This window comes from Coregonus lavaretus (assembly GCF_964263955.1).
Source record: "Coregonus lavaretus genome assembly, chromosome: 21".
Classification (NCBI taxonomy): domain Eukaryota; kingdom Metazoa; phylum Chordata; class Actinopteri; order Salmoniformes; family Salmonidae; genus Coregonus; species Coregonus lavaretus.
Window position 1 is genome coordinate 12,799,434 of NC_140008.1, and position 19,617 is coordinate 12,819,050.

At 42.7% G+C, this 19,617-nt stretch overlaps 1 protein-coding gene across 1 annotated transcript in view; it reads left to right on the forward strand.

Annotated features, from left to right (window-relative positions):
• Nucleotides 1-489: 489 nt before the first annotated feature.
• LOC311148767 (voltage-dependent calcium channel subunit alpha-2/delta-4-like) overlaps nucleotides 490-19,617 on the forward strand; it is a gene marked incomplete at both ends in the record, with an annotated part of 96,880 nt that continues 77,752 nt past the window's right edge. Inside the window, 8 exons of the mRNA XM_084185732.1 lie at nucleotides 490-710; nucleotides 12,920-13,001; nucleotides 14,329-14,445; nucleotides 14,704-14,763; nucleotides 15,056-15,218; nucleotides 15,474-15,605; nucleotides 16,586-16,646; nucleotides 19,389-19,539. Of these exons, the coding sequence (XP_084041858.1) occupies nucleotides 490-710; nucleotides 12,920-13,001; nucleotides 14,329-14,445; nucleotides 14,704-14,763; nucleotides 15,056-15,218; nucleotides 15,474-15,605; nucleotides 16,586-16,646; nucleotides 19,389-19,539 (987 nt within the window). The remainder of the gene's footprint in view (nucleotides 711-12,919; nucleotides 13,002-14,328; nucleotides 14,446-14,703; nucleotides 14,764-15,055; nucleotides 15,219-15,473; nucleotides 15,606-16,585; nucleotides 16,647-19,388; nucleotides 19,540-19,617) is intronic.

The window sequence follows — 19,617 nt, forward strand, 5'->3', positions numbered from 1 at the left end:
CATGGTGAACTTCTGATGAATACTTCTTAGAGTGTCTTCTTCATGGTTGATTGACAGGTCACAGTGATCTGAATAGTGCCTCTTCATTGTGTCATATTGGAATGTTTTAGAGCTTCTAATCTTCCAGAAGGCAACAGGAGCAGGTGGTGGTGCTTTAAGATTGTCAAGAGGAGACTTTGACCTGTGGTTTTGAGAGGATGAGAAGATAAGGAGAGAAAGGGTTGGAGGATGACAGGATCCAGACACCGGGTATTCATGGACACTGAGGAGAAGAGCATTCTGGGTCATACATTCAACACAGTCAGAAAGGATGTCAAGGTCATCCACTTCCTTTAGCCGACATGAGGAAACTTAACCCTAACCCTACAGACTCATTGGGATGTTCCTCAACACTTTCCTGAGGCTTGCTGATCCTGAGGTGTGTTGTCATTGTTTGTTGTGTGCTGACTGAGACATTGGAGAGGAGCCATAGGTACCGGACGTGTACGGATGTCCTCCTCAAGCGACACAGTGGACCCGGGCAGGATGGGACTACGACCCAGGGCCAGATCAGGTGGAGAAACAAACAGGCTGGGACACAGAGGGACCCCCACAAGGCTGAGGCTCAGACCCAGAGGGACCCCCACAGGGCTGAGGCTGGGCCTGTGGATCCTGTGTTTCAGCTGGTTCTGCTTCACTGCTCACGCTCAGATGAAGATACCGCCTGAGACGTGAGTAGACCCTCAGAACTATGTAGTAGTGCTCACCAACAGTCTCTCCTTTAAAGTTTCATATTGGTTACTGATGCTTTGTGTGTCAAATCAAAATAAAATGCATTTGTATTAGTCACATGTTTGATAAACAACAGGTGTAGACTAACAGTGAAATGCTTACTTATGTGCCCTTCCCAACAAGGCAGAGAGAAAAAATAATATAAAAATAATAAGGAATGAATATACAATGAGTAACGATAACTTGGCTATATGCACACCGTATCGCTTGCTGTGAGGTAGCAGAGAGAACATTCTATGACTTGGGTGGCTGGAGTCTTTGACCATTTTTAGGGCCTTCCTCTGACACTGCCTGGTATAGAGGTCCTGGATGGCAGGGAGCTCGGCCCCGGTGATGTACTGGGCCGTACGCAGTACCCTCTGTAGCGCCTTGCGGTCGGATGCCAAGCAGTTGCCATACCAAGCAGTGATGCAGCCAGTCAAGATGCCCTCAATGGTGCAGCTTTAGAACTTTTTGAGGATCATGCCAAATGTAAAGACACAAGTGGCACAAGTCTATGCTGAGCAATTCACTCAGCTCAGTGGTATTCGTACTATACTGTCTTCTACAGTGCATAGCAAAAGTACTTTACTATTTTGTTGCCTTACAACTTGGAATTAAAAATGATTTTTTGGGGGTTTGTATCATTTGATTTACACAACATGCCTACCACTTTGAAGATGCAAAATATTTTTTATTGTGAAACAAACAAGAAATAAGACAAAAAAAACAGAAAACTTGAGCGTGCATAACTATTCACCCCCCCCCCCAAAGTCAATACTTTGTAGAGCCACCTTTTGCAGCAATTACAGCTGCAAGTCTCTTGGAGTATGTCTCTATAAGCTTGGCACATCTAGCCACTGGGATTTTGTCCATTCTTCGATGCAAAACTGCTCCAGCTCCTTCAAGTTGGATGGGTTCCGCTGGTGTACAGCAATCTTTAAGTCATACCACAGATTCTCAATTGGATTGAGGTCTGGGCTTTGACTAGGCCATTCCAAGACATTTAAATGTTTCCCCTTAAACCCCTCAAGTGTTGCTTTAGCAGTATGCTTAGGGTCATAGTCCTGCTGGAAGGTGAACCTCCGTCCCAGTCTCAAATCTCTGGAAGACTGAAACAGGTTTCCCTCAAGAATTTTCCTGTATTTAGCGCCATCCATCATTCCTTCAATTCTGACCAAGTTTCCCAGTCTCTGCCGATGAAAAACATTCTCACAGCATGATGCTGCCACCACCATGCTTCACTGTGGGGATGGTGTTCTCGGGTGATGAGAGGTGTTGGGTTTGCGCCAGACATTGCGTTTTCCTTGATAGCCAAAAAGCTCAATTTTAGTCTCATCTGACCAGAGTAGCTTCTTCCATATGTTTGGGGAGTCTCCCACATGCCTTTTGGCGAACACCAAACATGTTTGCTTATTGTACGGCTTAAAGTGGTCCTATGGACAGATAATCCAATCTCCGCTGTGGAGCTTTGCAGCTCCTTCAGGGTTATCTTTGGTCTCTTTGTTGCCTCTCTGATTAATGCTCTCCTTGCCTGGTCCGTGAGTTTTGGTGGGCGGCCCTCTCTTGTGGTGCCATATTCTTTCCATTTTTTTATAATGAATTTAATGGTGCTCCGTGGGATGTTCAAAGTTTCAGATATGTTTTTATAACCCAACCCTGATCTCTACTTCTCCATTGTCCCTGACCTGTTTGGAGAGCTCATTGGTCTTCATGGTGCCGCTTGCTTGGTGGTGCCCCTTGCTTAGTGGTATTGCAGACTCTGGGGCCTTTCAGAACAGGTGTATATATACTGAGATCATGTGACACTTAGATTGCACACAGGTGGACTATATTTTACTAATTATGTGACTTCTGAAGGTAATTGGTTACACCAGATCTTATTTAGGGGCTTCATAGCAAAGGGGGTGAATACATATGCACGCACTTTTCCGTTATTTATTTTTTAGAATTTTTTGAAACAAGTTAATTTTTAATTTTACTTCACCAATTTGGACTATTTTGCCCATTACATGAAATCCAAATAAAAATCTATTTAAATTACAGTTTGTAATGCAACAAAATAGGAAAAACGCCAAGAGGGGTGAATACTTTCGCAAGCCACTGTATATCTGTGTGGTCTGTAGCAATCCTGTAGTGAAAGTTAATGGGTCTCCATAGTTTTGTCAGCATCTTGTCACCCTGACTATGGTTCAGCAGCAGTAAAAGAGGATGGATGCAAGTGACTGACTTTCTCTCTTCTAACAAATGCAATTGTTGCACTTGGAAAATGTTTGAGGAAGCACATTTTCTGACCAGCCGAATCACAGCCCAGTTATAGAAGAGGAGGATTAAACTGTCTGATAACTGGCATATAAGGAGGAGGTTGAATCTCTATTCTGAATCTCTATTCTGAATCTCTATTCTGATACTGTCTGTCTGATAGACTGACTGACTGACTGACTGACTGCCTGACTGACTGCCTGACTGCCTGACTGCCTGACTGGCTGGTGCTTGTTGTTTATCTGCAGTCAGCTGCTGTTCGGTTCATTTTAAGGCCTGATTACACATTGACCCTGATTCCTCTCTCCTCTCCCTCCGCTTCTCTTCCTCTGCTATAATTTAACCCCATCCAACTGTCACCAAAACCACAGCCCCCAAAAAGGTCACATGAGCCTGGGAGATTAATCACGCTTGTGTCTTGCCCTCTGCTCTCTGCTCGCCTGGTCCTGTGTCCCCACTCATCCCACCACATTAGGGGACAGAGCCAGAGGGCAGCCAGACCAGTCCCAGAACATGATTTGATGTGATTCGTCATCCAGCGACAAACAGTGTTTGTCCCGTGGTTCACTACATTACATTTCCCATGTGGGACTAGTCTAGACTTGTCTTTGTTGTAAAGTGCATCACTATTTCCCCTAGGCACAATTGTGAGAGCTGGCTGTTCTGTGCTTGTCTGTGTTTCTGTAGATTCTATTTGTAGGCTACTACAGGGTCGGCGCTGGACAAACGGGATATTCTCCTGATCTTACATACATTTAAATTCTTGAGTCAGGTTGAATATCATACTGATTGACCAAAAGCTATGGCGCTCTTCAAAGTAGCCAACAACTTACCGCCGACAGCTCAAATCATATCACATTTTATTTGTCACATGCGCCGAATATAACAGGTATAGACCTTAACGTGAAATACTTACTTTCAAGCCCTTAAACAACAATGCAGTTTTAAGAAACTATAGTTAAGAAAATATTTACTAAATAAACTAAAGTATAAAATGAAAAAAATAAAAGTAACACAATAAAATAACAATAATGAGGCTCCACTGGTTTTTACGCTAGTGTGTCACAGATAAAATATACTATGTCTGAGAATTTTCTAGCTTTCCTAATCTTAGTTCCCAGCAGGCAACATTTGGCATTGGATGTCATTGTCTTTTGTACTCAGAATCATGTTTTTTTTGGTCACATTTCTACCCCCGAAAATCCCAGTCAGCAGTGGTCAGTCAGTGCTGCAATGGTCAGTCAGTCAGCAGTGGTCAGTCAGTCAGCTGTGGTCAGTCAGTCAGCAGTGGTCAGTCAGGAGGAAGTGGTCCAAAGGGGAAAGTGCCGGTCATATGTTATCCTGCAGGATACTGCCCTCACCCATTTTGGCCGGGCTGGTGGCCGTGACACACACACACAGGCCCACACAGATGGTCGTGCAGGTTGGAGTGTGTTGACAGAGGAACCTCCTGCATGTTAACCTGCACCACACTGGAGCCATCACGGCCTGATGTCTCAGCACAACTGTAGTAGTCTGAATGAGCGTTGCTTGATTTGGGACAGAATGTTAACAATATGGTATATCTTTGGCTGGGTTAAACAAGTCTGCTTTGATATTGCTCATACAGCCAGACACACACGCACACACACAAAATAACACACAACACTGCTGTGTGTATGTGTTATGCTGGGACAGTTTAAGCGCATCAGCTGATCCTATATCTGATCCTACATACAGTATTATCCTGAGCTGAGCCATAGTGCCATAATCCAGACTGTCTGTTTGTTCTAGACTTCAGGCTGCACCACCTGCAGCTCCCAGCCCAGTTTGTAGTGGAGGAATATTTATCATACAGTGGCTTGCGAAAGTATTCACCCCATTGGCATTTTTCCTATTTTGTTGCCTTACAACCTGGAATTAAAACGGATTGTATCATTTGATTTACACAACATGTCTACCACTTTGAAGATGTAAAGTATTTTTTCTTGTAAAACAAACAAGAAATAAGACAAAAAAAACAGAAAACTTGAGCGTGCATAACTATTCACCCCCCCCCCCCCCAAAGTCAATACTTTGTAGAGCCACCTTTTGCAGCAATTACAGCTGCAAGTCTCTTGGGGTATGTCTTTATAAGCTTGGCACATCTAGCCACTGGGATTTTTGCGATTCTTCAAGGCAAAACTACTCCAGCATCTTCAAGTTGGATGGGTTCCGCTGGTGTACATCATTCTTTAAGTCATACCACAGATTCTCAATTAGATTGAGGTCTGGGCTTTGACTAGGCCATTCCAAGACATTTCAATGTTTCCCCTTAAACCACTCGAGTGTTGCTTTAGCAGTATGCTTAGGGTCATTGTCCTGCTGGAAGGTGAACCTCCGTCCCAGTCTCAAATCTCTGGAACTGAAACAGGTTTCCCTCAAGAATTTCCCTGTATTTAGCGCCATTCATCATTCCTTCAATTCTGACCAGTTTCCCAGTCCCTGCCGATGAAAAACATCCCCACAGCATGATGCTGCCACCACCATGCTTCACTGTGGGGATGGTGTTCTCGGGGTGATGAGAAGTGTTGGGTTTACGCCAGACATTGCGTTTTCCTTGATGGCCAAAAAGCTACATTTTAGTCTCATCTGACCAGAGTACCTTCTTCCATATGTTTGGTGACCAAACGTGTTTGCTTATTTTTTTCTTTAAGCAATGGCTTTTTTCTGGCCACTCTTCCGTAAAGCCCAGCTCTGTGGCGTGTACGGCTTAAAGTGGTCCTGTGGACAGATACTCCAATCTCCGCTGTGGAGCTTTGCAGCTCCTTCAGGGTTATCTTTGGTCTATTTCTTGCCTCTCTGATTAATGCCCTCCTTACCTGGTCCGTGAGTTTTGGTGGGCGGCCCTCTCTTGGCAGGTTTGTTGTGGTGCCATATTCTTTAATAATGGATTGAATGGTGCTCTGTGGGATGTTCAAAGTTTTGGTTATTTTTTTATAACCCAACCCTGATCTGTACATCTCCACAACTTTGTCCCTGACCTGTATGGAGAGCTCCTTGGTCTTCATGGTGCTGCTTGCTTGGTGGTGCCCCTTGCTTAGTGGTGTTGCAGACTCTGGGGCCTTTCAGAACAGGTGTATATATACTGAAATCATGTGACAGATCATGTGACACTTAGATTGCACACAGGTGGACTTTATTTAACTAATTATGTGACTTCTGAAGGTAATTGGTTGCACCAGATCTTATTTAGGGGCTTCATAGCAAAGTGGGTGAATACATATGCACGCACCACTTTTCCGTTATTTATTTTTTAGAATTTCTTCTGTTGATTTAACCACCAAACAAGTTATTTTTTTCATTTCACTTCACCAATTTGGACTATTTTGTGTATTGCCATTACATGAAATCCAAATAAAAATCAATTTAAATTACAGGTTGTAATGCAACAAAATAGGAAAAACGCCAAGGGGAATGAATACTTTTGCAAGGCACTGTATGTAAATTATATACCGTATATACCTCACCTCCGACCCGTGATAAGACTATGCAATTAGCCTATTCAAATGTTTATCTGACTCCATAAAGATAATTAAAATATGCAAGCAAGCATTAGGCAATGAGTTGACGCTGACTAGCAAGAATAGGTCTGAGAGTGGAATACTGAAGGCAGATATTTAATATCATTGTAAAATGAATAAAATCACATACAAGGCATGAAGCTTAAGTTACAAAACATTAACAAGCATTACAATGCATTACTCTAGGCATGATCAGAGAGGGAGAAAGAGAGAGAGACGTCATAGCCTGAAAGGCCATGCCCCAAGAGTCCCTGGGGTAGAGAGAGAAAGACAGACAGTGTAGGTATCTCACCAGCGCAGGTCAGGAACAAAGAAGAGAGAGAGAGATGGAGGGGGTCTGGGAGAGCTGGAGGAGAGGGGGAAAGTTAGTGATTGATTTTCAGTGGATGCTGGCAGCATTTGTTTCACAACTGAATCTAGACTGACCCAGACCCAGACTCCCCAGAAGTATGCATGCCTTGGCCTCGGGTGTGAATAGGTAAAAGCAGTGATGTAGTGGTAAAACAATGGATTGAAATCTGAGTTGTTGACAAATATCATTACTGTTGAGTTGACCACAATCAGATATCAGACCTACAGGATGTAAAGATGACAGGACCTCTGAATCACAGAGGTGTGACAGAATAGGTGTTTGTAAAATAATGCAGCATTCTTAAGACAACAAAGGCTTCCCTGTATACAGTTGATAAGAGTCACTTCGGGGGCTGAGCCGCCTTACAGGTTCCTACAGCTCCCAGCTCCTAGCCCAGGCTGCACAGATCCAGTCTGCTCTAATGTCTGACTGCTGGCCCTCATATTCTAATGAGATCAAGCTAGCTCTCCCAGCCCAGCCTATCTTCTAACTCCTCTGCCTGTCTGGCCAGTCTGCTGGCCCCAGTGCCCCAGGGCCCTGTCAGGCCAGAAGGGGTTAGCTAGTTCATTCACTATACAATGGCAGTTATCATGGTCAAGTCATATTGACAAAGTTATCGCGAAGATAGGGAGAGGTATGTCTTTTATAAAAAATATGTTTTGCGTTTTTTGACACAAAGATCAACTGTACTAGTTGTTCAGGCTCTGGTCTTGTTCCATCTTGATTACTGTCCGGTAATATGGTCAGGTGCAGCAAAGAAAGACCTAGCAAAGCTGCAGCTGGCTCAAAACAGAGCAGCACGCCTTGCCCTTAACTGCACGTACAGAACTAACATCAACAACATGCATAATAGTCTTTCATGGTTGAGGATTGAGGAGGAATTGACTACTTTTCTTCTAGTCTTTTTTAGAAACGTTTGTGTGTTGAAAATGCCTAAGCAGTTGTATAATCTATTTGCATACACTTCAAACAGACATATATACCCCACCAGACATACCACTTTGGGTTTCTTCAAGGTACCCAAACCAAAAACAGATTGAATGTGTCGCTCGTATAGAGCCATGTCATTGTGGAATGTTCTACCACCTGAGGTTACTCAGGCAAAAAGCAAGTTTAGCTTTCCAAAAAACATACAGTGGCTTGCGGAAGTATTCACCCCCCTTGGCATTTTTCCTATTTTGTTGCCTTACAACCTGGAATTAAAGTGGATTTTTGGGGGGTTTGTATCATTTGATTTACACAACATGTCTACCACTTTGAAGATGTAAAGTATTTTATATTGTGAAACAAACAAGAAATAAGACAAAAAAACAGAAAACTTGAGCGTGCATAACTATTCACCCCCCCAAAGTCAATACTTTGTAGAGCCACCTTTTGCAGCAATTACAGCTGCAAGTCTCTTGGGGTATGTCTCTATAAGCTTGGCACATCTAGCCACTCTGATTTTTGCCCATTCTTCAAGGCAAAACTGCTCCAGCTCCTTCATGTTGGATGGGTTCCGCTGGTGTACAGCAATCTTTAAGTCATACCACAGATTCTCAATTGGATTGAGGTCTGGGCTTTGACTAGGCAATTCCAAGACATTTCAATGTTTCCCCTTAAACCACTCGAGTGTTGCTTTAGCAGTATGCTTAGGGTCATTGTCCTGCTGGAAGGTGAACCTCCGTCCCAGTCTCAAATCTCTTTAAGACTGAAACAGGTTTCCCTCAAGAATTTCCCTGTATTTAGCGCCATCCGTTATATATTTTGTAGAATTTTTTGAAACAAGTTATTTTTTTCATTTGCCTTCACCAATTTGGACTATTTTGTGTATGTCCTTTACATGAAATCCAAATAAAAATCAATTTAAATTACAGGTTATAATGCAACAAAATAGGAAAAACGCCAAGGGGAATGAATACTTTTGCAGGGCACTGTATTGTCTAACAGCGGCTCTCCTTATTCTAAAGATGTAATTTAACTGTACTGTATATAAGAATATGAATATGTACAGTGTATTCGGAAAGTATTCAGACCCCTTGACGTTTTCCACATTTTGTTACGTTACAGCCTTATTCTAAAATTGATTAAATAAATACAAATCCTCATCAGTCCACACACAATACCCCATAATGACAAAGCAAAAATAGGTTGTTCAAATTTTTTGCAAATGTATACAAAATTAAAAACAGAAATACCATATTGACGTAAGTATTCAGACCCTTTGCTATGAGACTCGAAATTGAGCTCATGTGCATCCTGTTTCCATTGATCATCCTTGAGATGTTTCTACACCTGTGGTAAATTCAATTGATTGGACATGATTTGGAAAGGCACACACCTGTCTATATAAGATCCCACAGTTGACAGTGCATGTCAGAGCAAAAACCAAGCCATGAGGTTGAAGGAATTGTTCATAGAGCTCCGAGACAGGATTGTGTCGAGGCACAGATCTGGGGAAGGGTACCAAAACATTTCTGCAGCAATGAAGGTTCCCAAGAACACAGTGGCCACCATCATTATTAAATGGAAGAAGTTTGGAACCATCAAGTCCCTTCCTAGAGATGGACACCCGGCCAAACTGAGCAATCAGGGGAGAAGGGCCTTGGTCAGGGAGGTGACCAAGAACCCGATGGTCAATCTGACAGAGCTCCAGAGTTCCTCTGTGGAGATGGAAGAAACTTCCAGAAGAACAACCATCTCTGCAGCACTCCACCAATCAGTTCTTTATGGTAGAGTGACCAGACGGAAGCCACTCCTCAGTAAAAGGAACATAACAGCCCACTTGGAGTTTGCCAAAAGGCACCTAAAGGACTCTCAGACCATGAGAAACAAGATTCGCTGGTCTGATGAAACCAAGATTGAACTCTTTGGCCTGAATGCCAAGTGTCACGTCTGGAGGAAACCTGGCACCATCCCTACGGTGAAGCATGGTGGTGGCAGCGTCATGCTGTGGGGATGTTTTTCAGTGGCAGGGACTGGGAGACTAGTCAGGATCGAGGGAAAGATTAATGGAGCAAAGTACAGAGAGATCCTTGATGAAAACTTGCTCCAGAGCGCTCAGGACCTCAGACTAGGGCGAAGGTTCACCTTCCAACAGGACAACGACCCTAAGCACACAGCCATGACAACGCAGGAGTGGCTTCAGGACAAGTCTCTGAATGTCCTTGAGTGGCCCAGCCAGAGCCCGGACTTGAACCAGATCTAACATCTCTGGAGAGACCTGAAAGTGACTGTGCACCGACGCTCCCCATCCAACCTGACAGAGCTTGAAAGGATCTGCAGGGAAGAATGGGAGAAACTCCCCAAATACAGGTGTGCCAAGCTAGTAGCGTTGTACCTAAGAACACTTGAGGCTGTAATCGCTGCCAAAGTTGCTTCAACAAAGTACTGAGTAAAGGGTCTGAATACTTATGTAAATGTGATATTTCCGTTTTTATTTTTTATAAATTTGATGGCCACTCCAAAACCTTGATTTTGTTGTCCTTAAGCCATTTTGCCACAACTTTGGAAGTATGCTTGGGGTCATTGTCCATTTGGAAGACCCATTTGCGACCAAGCTTTAACTTCCTGACTGATGTCTTGAGATGTTGCTTCAATATATTCACATAATTTTTCTTCCTCGTGATGCCATCTATTTTGTGAAGTGCACCTCCTGCAGCAAAGCACCCCCACAGATTGATGCTGCCACCCCCGTGCTTCACGGTTGGGATGGTGTTCTTCGGCTTGCAAGCCATCCCCTTTTTCCTCCAAACATAACGATGGTCATTATGGCCAAACAGTTCTATTTTTGTTTCATCAGACCAGAGGACATTTCTCCAAAAAGTACGATCTTTGTCCCCATGTGCAGTTGCAAACCGTAGTCTGGCTTTTTTATGGCGGTTTTGGAGCAGTGGCTTCTTCCTTGCTGAGCGGCCTTTCAGGTTATGTCGATTTAGGACTCGTTTTACTCTGGATATAGATACTTTTGTACCTGTTTCCTCCAGCATCTTCACAAGGTCCTTTGCTGTTGTTCTGGGATTGATTTGCACTTTTCGCACCAAAGTACATTCATCTCTTGGAGACAGAACGCGTCTCCTTCCTGAGCGGTATGACGGCTGCGTGGTCCCATAGTGTTTATATTTGCATACTATTGTATGAATGTGGTACCTTCAGGCGTTTGGAAATTGCTCCCAAGGATGAACCAGACTTGTGGAGGTCTACAATTTTTTTTCTGAGGTCTTGGCTGATTTCTTTTGATTTTCCCATGATGTCAAGCAAAGAGGCACTGAGTTTGAAGGTAGGCCTTGAAAGACATCCACAGGTACACCTCCAATTGACTCAAATGATGTCAATTAGCCTATCAGAAGTTTCTAAAGCCATGACATCATTTTCTGGAATTTTCCAAGCTGTTTAAAGGCACAGTCAATTTAGTGTGTGATACAGTGAATTATAAGTGAAATAATCTGTCTGTAAACAATTGTTGGAAATATGACTTGTGTCATGCACAAAGTAGATTTGCCAAAGCTATAGTTTGTTAACAAGAAATGTGTGCAGTGGTTGAAAAACAAGTTTTAATGACTCCAACCTAAGTGTATGTAAACTTCCGACTTCAACTGTAACTCTTATTTTATTTTTATTTCGAATTTAATGTAATATCTTATGTTGCTCTTGTCTATAACTTTTCTGTGCTTTACCATGTATTTGTATGTTTTATGTGGACTCCAGGATGAGTAGCTGCTGCATGTGAAGTAGCTAATGGGAATCCTAATGAACTAAACCTGTAAAGCCGCTCCTGTTCATCCCTAAGCTTTATACTATACAGTAGGTAGGCCTTGACTCCAATTCCAACAGTACCTGCCATTGCACCCATGTCCTTTACTTCTTTACCTTGTATTATCATTGACTGATGCTATTGTGTGGTTTCCAGTACAGGTTACCACTGAGGTACTGTATGCAGTAGAGCTGGGTGATAAGGACATAAATCCATATCGCAATAAATTGCCAGAATTGACGCGATAATGATAAATTATAACATTAATCTGCACCACAGTTTTTAATTATTATTCTTTAAACTACTACTACTAGTTTGATGGTTGTAGCCATCAATGATCCCATTAACAAATCACCCATATTAGCAAACTTTCATTTCAAATTTCAAATTTCTCTAGTATAGGCTACAATATCAGCAAAATGCATGCGATAAGTGATCGGCACTGATGGTGTTTATGATTTTCGGTTTATCGTCCCAGCTCTAGTATGCAGTTCATGGATAATATTCACCTACCTGTAAATTTAATGGAGTGCCGCATTGCATTATGGTTAACACATCATTACTGTAGTAGACTGAGTCCTGTTTAATTTATGAGTGACCGTAATACAATGGCTTCTGTATTATCCTTCATAAAGGTACATGGTAGGTTCAGATATTCCTATCTCAGGATTCTACACAACATCCGGACAAAAGAGCAACAAAGAGATATAAAGCAATCCAATAACGTTCCACAGCATTCTATTTCATTTCGGTACAACACCACTTTGCTGTCTGTCTGTTGATATACAGAGAGGTGCCTTAAAATCCCATCATGTGCTTAAGGGACACCTGGAACCCTCTACTGTCTATAGGGATTAATAAACAAATTGTTATTACTCCTGTTGTGATATTCATGGACTTTTCTGGCACAAGAATCCTGTCTGGTTTTGAACGTCATGTAGACAGCAAGGCCCCAAATTCTTGGTGATGATATTCTGTCATGGACGGGATGATTGATTTAAGCAATAAGGCCCAAGGGGGTGTGGTATATGGCCAATATACCACGGCTAAGGGCTATTCTTAAGCACGACGCAACACGGAGTGCCTGGTTACAGCCCTTAGCCGTGGTATATTGGTAATATACCACAAACACCCGAGGTGCCTTATTGCTATTATTAACTGGTTACCAACATAATTAGAGCAGAAGAAATACATGTTATGTCATACCCACGGTATGAAAATCCGCATTCAGGGCCAATCTCTCTCTCTCTCTCTCTCTCTCTCTCTCTGTGTCTATTTCAGGGTCCAGTTTTGGGCTAATATCCTTTCAGTGCAACTACGCGAGACTACCACAAGATACTCGGGAGCTAACATTCTACAAAAGGTAAAATATGTTGCTTTTTTTAGGTTTGTTGGGCAAACTACAATCACAACTTGCAACATAGTTTTTCACCGAAAGACGAACCACACATTATTTCACATTTCCACCTGAGATGCTCAAAAGCGTCACACTTATGACCATCTACCCCATTCGTCCCTTGTCTCACCACGTGTCTTAACCTCATGTGGCGCCTCATATTCTCCTCTAACACCACCCGCCACCTGCAATCTCATTATGTCCACCAAGTCAGTGAGTGTGATGTTGGTGCCAGAGCCAGGTGTTCACACTCTATCTAAAGGGCTTCCCCATCCGTTAGGTTCTGTTGGTCAGGTATGGGAGAGGGAGAGACTTGGCACAGCTAGTGGCACAGGGCAACAGACAGACACACACAGGCCACAGGGCAGCTAGGCTACTTACAGGATCACACTAATCTAATGCCCAGCTTTACTGGAGGGACCAGGAACTCTTTACCATAATGATCATCAGGATGTTATGTCCTGTACTTGTTTCAGATAGTCATGTTCCAATACTGTTTTAAGAATGTTTGTTGTGTTTGTTTGTTTTGTTTGTTTTGTTTGTCTCTACTCTAATTATTCAATTTCCATGACTACTGTTTTATGGTTTGCTGATGTTGTCTATGTTACATGTCTACCTCAATATCTGATTTTCCTGACATAATGATGACCATTGTGGACTCATCCCACTAGGCAAAAACTGGTTGAATCAACGTTGTTTCCACCCAAATAAATCTATGTGATGACATTGAATCAACGTGGGAAATTAATTGGATTTGCAAAAAGTCATCAACGTGAGAGCATTTCGTCTTGTTTTCACCCAACTTTTAACCTAAATCCAATTACATGATGCCCAGTGGAACTGTACCTGTGAATTGCCTGAGTAAAAACACTGGTATCCAGCATGGCTGAACTATCTCCCAACCAGAGCTATTCACACATGACTACTCTAATAGCCTCAGTATACACCATATGAAGCCTTCAGCCTTCAGTATATGGATTGCTTGGTTAATTGGGATTATTGAGTAACTTAATCAAGTAATTAAGACCTAAAATTAAAGTAAATCCAGAGGACTCCGCTGGCTCTGTTTGGACTCCCGTCCTCTACTTATTTACAGGTACCTCAAATGGATTGAAGTAATGGCTCACACTTAACTTTCAATCAGTTCTAAGAGAAAATTATACATGTAGTATGACAATGAAACATTTGGAGCTGTATTTTATTTCCTGTACAAATGGGAACGCAGATGATCAAAGTTATTGTATCAATCATAGTAAAAGGTGTTGTTGAATATCCCCTCCCTTGCTCTTTTCAGAAACTCAAAGATGTGGAGTCCATTATTAAGATAGTGGACATCGATGGGAGAGACCAAGTGAGGGACTTTGCAGAGGACATGGAGAGAATGCTGGGGTCCAAGATGAAGTCAGTTAAGGTGAGTACAGAGGTCAGAGGTCAGAGGTCTCTCTCTCCTGCCAAGTAGTTTTTTCTTATTTTTAACTATGTAAGACAACCTAAGACACATTAGATTACCTCGCGGACCAGATTTGCCCTCGGGCCGCCAGTTGATGTCCCCTGCTGCATCATAACCTCTTTGAGTTACCACCCACAGAACTGTTACCATGTGTGTTGTGGTTAGGCTTGTGGTTTGAGAAACGTCTTTAAATAATAAATAGCTTTATTTTCTCCTTAGAGGTTGGCTGAGTCTGCGGAGGATGCAGATTTGTACCACGACTTCAACAAAACTCTACAGGTTTGTCATTCTATCTGTCTGTGGGAATATGAGATCTCAGATTTATCAAAGTATTGCTAATATGATTTTCACAAAACTATTCTACAGTACCACAATAGAGGAAATGAAATGCCTAACCATCATGCACATTTTGATTACCACAAAAACAAACAATACCAGCAGAAGCCTTTTTCAGATAGAATATAGGCTACCGTACACTTCTAATGTTACTCGACTTACAACAATACTCAAATCATAGTTGATGAATATGAATTTAACTTTTCCACCCTTCCCATGCTGTGTCCTTCTCCAGTTTGACTACTATAACTCCATGCTGGTGAACACAGCGGATGAAGATGGTAACTTCATAGAGCTGGGTGGGGAGTTTCCTCTGGAGGAGAATGAGCATTTCAACAACCTGCCAGTCAACACAATGCAGAGTGACGTACAGGTTCCAACCAACGTCTACAACAAAGGTGTGTGCGATGAAGTTTAAACACACAGCAATAATTGTTTTCGGGCCCTTGGATCCAAATCCTAACTTATCTATGCATGAAGCACAGATTTTGCATAAATCACACATTGAATTCAATGAGAGATTAGCATGAAAGAAAACTGGGTTAGGTGTGGCTTAGTCAGCCTTTAAAGTGAAACAGGTGACAGTTACTATATGTGATGTCACACTTTCCATCTCACTCATTTGCTGCTCTCTCTTTCTCCTCTGTGTAAAGATGCCTACATCCTCAATGGAATCTACTGGTCGGAGGCTCTGAATGACGTGTTCATGAACAACTTCCAGAAAGACCCCACCCTCACCTGGCAGTATTTTGGCAGCTCCTCAGGATTCTTCAGAATCTACCCTGGTAAAGGACCAGAGGAGGCTGGTGGGAGCTATAGGAGGACGGGCTCATTGTATTGGCTGGAATGGAATAATTGTATCCGTTTCATACACATCAAAGACATGGAAACCACGTTTACATTTACATTTTAGTCATTTAGCAGATGCTCTTATCCAGAGCGACTTACGTTTGATTCTGTTCCATGTGTTCCATTCCAGGCATTACAATGAGCCCATCCTCCTATAGCTCCTCCCACCAGCCTCTACTGTAAAGGACTAAGCAAACAACTATCATGTTTGGAGCCCTCAGTCAGCTCCATACAACTGCTAGCATTAAGTAGCACAGAATAGTGTATAGAATAGTGTGGTTAGTAAGGGATAATCAACGAGGGGCTGTGCATTCTTTGGAAAATAATGCACGACGTGGAATTAACCTTCCACGAAGTTGCATTATTTTCCAGAGAACACATAGAGCCCTGAGTTGATTATCCCTTTTAGACCATGGCTATAAATTAACATTTTTGCCGCTAGAAATGTATTCATTTTCCAGTAGAAATGTGACAACATAGTAGCTAGCAAGTTTACTAGCTAGCTAGATAGCTACAGTAGTTGCTTTGGTAACCAAGCAAACAGACTTGCTAGCTTAGCTAACCAAACCATCATCCTAGCTTGCTATTATGAAAATCGAATTCAACAAAACTTTTGCAGCTCAAAAATAGAACATGTAAGAATTAACTTCAATTATATCGTGCAATTATACTGTGCGTTATAGGGAAATAATGTATGCTCTAGAATGCCCTTTAAGCAAATCAGAAAGGAGTATTCAACAATGCTATGGTATAATAGTGTATAAATCCAGAGTATAGCGTAGCAGAAAAGATAGCACAGCAAAACAAAAATGACATCTGTTTTAAGATGTCAACTTCAATATAATGTTGTAGGATTTGAATGGATGCCATGATGTTTACTCACTGTAGAGATGGTGTGAATGTATTTTGTATACAGGTATCAAATGGACTCCAGATTCGAATGGTGTGGCTGCGTTTGACTGCAGGAACCGTAACTGGTAAGCTATTAGTAAATCTACTAGCTCTGCTAGTAGCCTCTGGGTGGCATCGACCTTGACAAGAGTATGACACTTCCTGGTATCAATGTGACAAGGGGAGGAGTTAGGCACTAAGACATGTTATGTGACCTGATATACCTTAAGACTGTATAGACTTATGTGACATCTATATGCAAGCTTAAATTTATTTACTTTTTGGCTTTTTAAATTGAACAAGACTTCACTGCAGCATTCACCCTACTTTAATTTACTTAGCCAGAGGTAAGAGAGTGTATAGTGCCGTGGATATGTTGCTCTAATGTGGCAGGTCCTAGGACCTGGCCATGTAATGCACCCACACCACCCTTGAGCTGGCAGTTTAAAGAATGGGATGGAAACTGTGATTATCAACCCTGCTCCAACAACAAGTTCCATGATATAATTAATGACAGCTGAGAGTCAGGACCTTGATTTACCGTCTCATGTGGAGTCCAGCATGAGTCCCCTATCACTTCTGTTAGGCCGTGGGGTCTTCCTAGGCCAGAGGGAGGATATCACCCCAACTGGCCAATCAGTAGCACTTCCAGCTTCCAGGTATTCAACAGGCCGTGTTGATGAGGTTTAGGTAGTATATGGCTGTCCTCCCTGTCTCTCCACTCAGTTAGAGAGTGTCCTGGGACCTGGGCTGTCCCTGGGTTTCAGATTAGCGGCACGGATAGCACCCAAGGCTCTGAATACAGCAACACAGCAACACAGCGAGATACAGACAGGCCAGGCCAGGACAGTCTGATCGGATCCCATAGAAATACTTTAAGCTGCTCCTTAAGTGGTTAACCAACAGCTCAATACCCAGGTCAGTGGGGTTCACATGGGCGCCATATGTCCCTGTTTATATACAGTGGGGAGAACAAGTATTTGATACACTGCCGATTTTGCAGGTTTACCTACTTACAAAGCATGTAGAGGTCTGTAATTTTTATCATAGGTACACTTCAACTGTGAGAGACGGAATCTAAAACAAAAATCTAGAAAATCACATTGTATGATTGTAAAGTAATTAATTTGCATTTTATTGCATGACATAAGTATTTGATACATCAGAAAAACAGAACTTAATATTTGGTACAGAAACCTTTGTTTGCAATTACAGAGATCATACGTTTCCTGTAGGTCTTGACCAGGTTTGCACACACTGCAGCAGGGATTTTGGCCCACTCCTCCATACAGACCTTCTCCAGATCCTTCAGGTTTCAGGGCTGTCGCTGGGCAATACGGACTTTAAGCTCCCTCCAAAGATTTTCTATTGGGTTCAGGTCTGGAGACTGGCTAGGCCACTCCAGGACCTTGAGATGCTTCTTACGGAGCCACTCCTTAGTTGCCCTGGCTGTGTGTTTCGGGTCGCTGTCATGCTGGAAGACCCAGCCACGACCCATCTTCAATGCTCTTACTGAGGGAAGGAGGTTGTTGGCCAAGATCTCGCGATACATGGCCCCCATCCATCCTCCCCTCAAACAGTTGTTACCTTCTCACCAAGCTGCTTGCCTATTGTCCTGTAGCCCATCCCAGCCTTGTGCAGGTCTACAATTCTATCCCTGATGTCCCTACACAGCTCTCTGGTGTTGGCCATTGTTGAGAGGTTGGAGTCAGTTTGATTGAGTGTGTGGACAGGTGTCTTTTATACAGGTATCGAGTTCAAACAGGTGCAGTTAATACAGGTAATGAGTGGAGAACAGGAGTGTTTCTTAAAGAAAAACTAACAGGTCTGTGAGACCTGGAATTCTTACTGGGTGGTAGGTGATCAAATACTTATGTCATGCAATAAAATGCAAAATGAATTACTTAAAAATCATACAATGTGATTTTCTGGATTTTTGTTTTAGAATTCAGTCTCTCACAGTTGAAGTGTACCTATGATAAAAATTACAGACCTCTACATGCTTTGCAAGTAGGGAAACCTGCAAAATCGGCAGTGTATCAAATACTTGTTCTCCCCACTAAGTACACAAGTATAAACACCATGGGACCACGCAGCCATCATACCGCTCAGGAAGGAGACACGTTCTGTCTCCTAGAGATGAACGTACTTTACTGCGTGGCCAAGCACACCTCCAACTCAATCATCAAGTTTGCAGATGACACAACAGTAGTAGGCTTGATTACCAACAATGACGAGACCGCCTACAATAACCCCAAGCATACTTCCAAAGTTGTGGCAAAATGGCTTAAGGACAACAAAGTCAAGGTATTGGAGTGGCCATCACAAAGCCCTGACCTCAATCCTATAGAAAAGTTCGGCAGTGTATCAAATACTTGTTCTCCCCACTGTACATGTAGATATAAAAAAGACCAAATAGGTAGGTGTGTGTGTGTGTGTGTGCGCGTATGTACTGTATGTGTGTGCGCGTGTGAGTGTGTGTGTGCGCATTTGCATCTGTCATGTTTTGAAACTAAATTCATAGGGAGGGGCACTGTGGTTGGGATGTTATACAGTGCCCTATGCTGTAGGCCTACACAGCTTTTTTATTTAATGTGGATCGTTATGTCAAGTGGTTGTGAATTATATGGGGAAAGTATTTTCATGAAGCAGTATGAGAGAGTGAGATAGAACCGTTGACTGGGGGCTCCATCCTACGGTCCTGCAGTGCGCCGTACTCTACTCCCTGTACCACACAAGCTTGGGCCTCAAGTACAGTAGAGGTAGAGAATCCTCACATAGTGTACACCATAATGTTACAGTCCTATCTCTCTCCCCCTGTCCCCCAGGTATATCCAGGCTGCCACCTCACCAAAGGACATTATTATCGTGGTGGACATCAGCGGCAGTATGAAGGGTCTGAAGATGACCATCGCCAAGCACACCATCAACACCATCCTGGACACACTGGGGGAGAACGACTTTGTCAACGTCATCGCTGTGAGTCAAGCACTCCTCCTGCCATTAAGCACCAGCAGAACAAGACATCTCAAACACAGGGTCTTGTGATTTCCATGT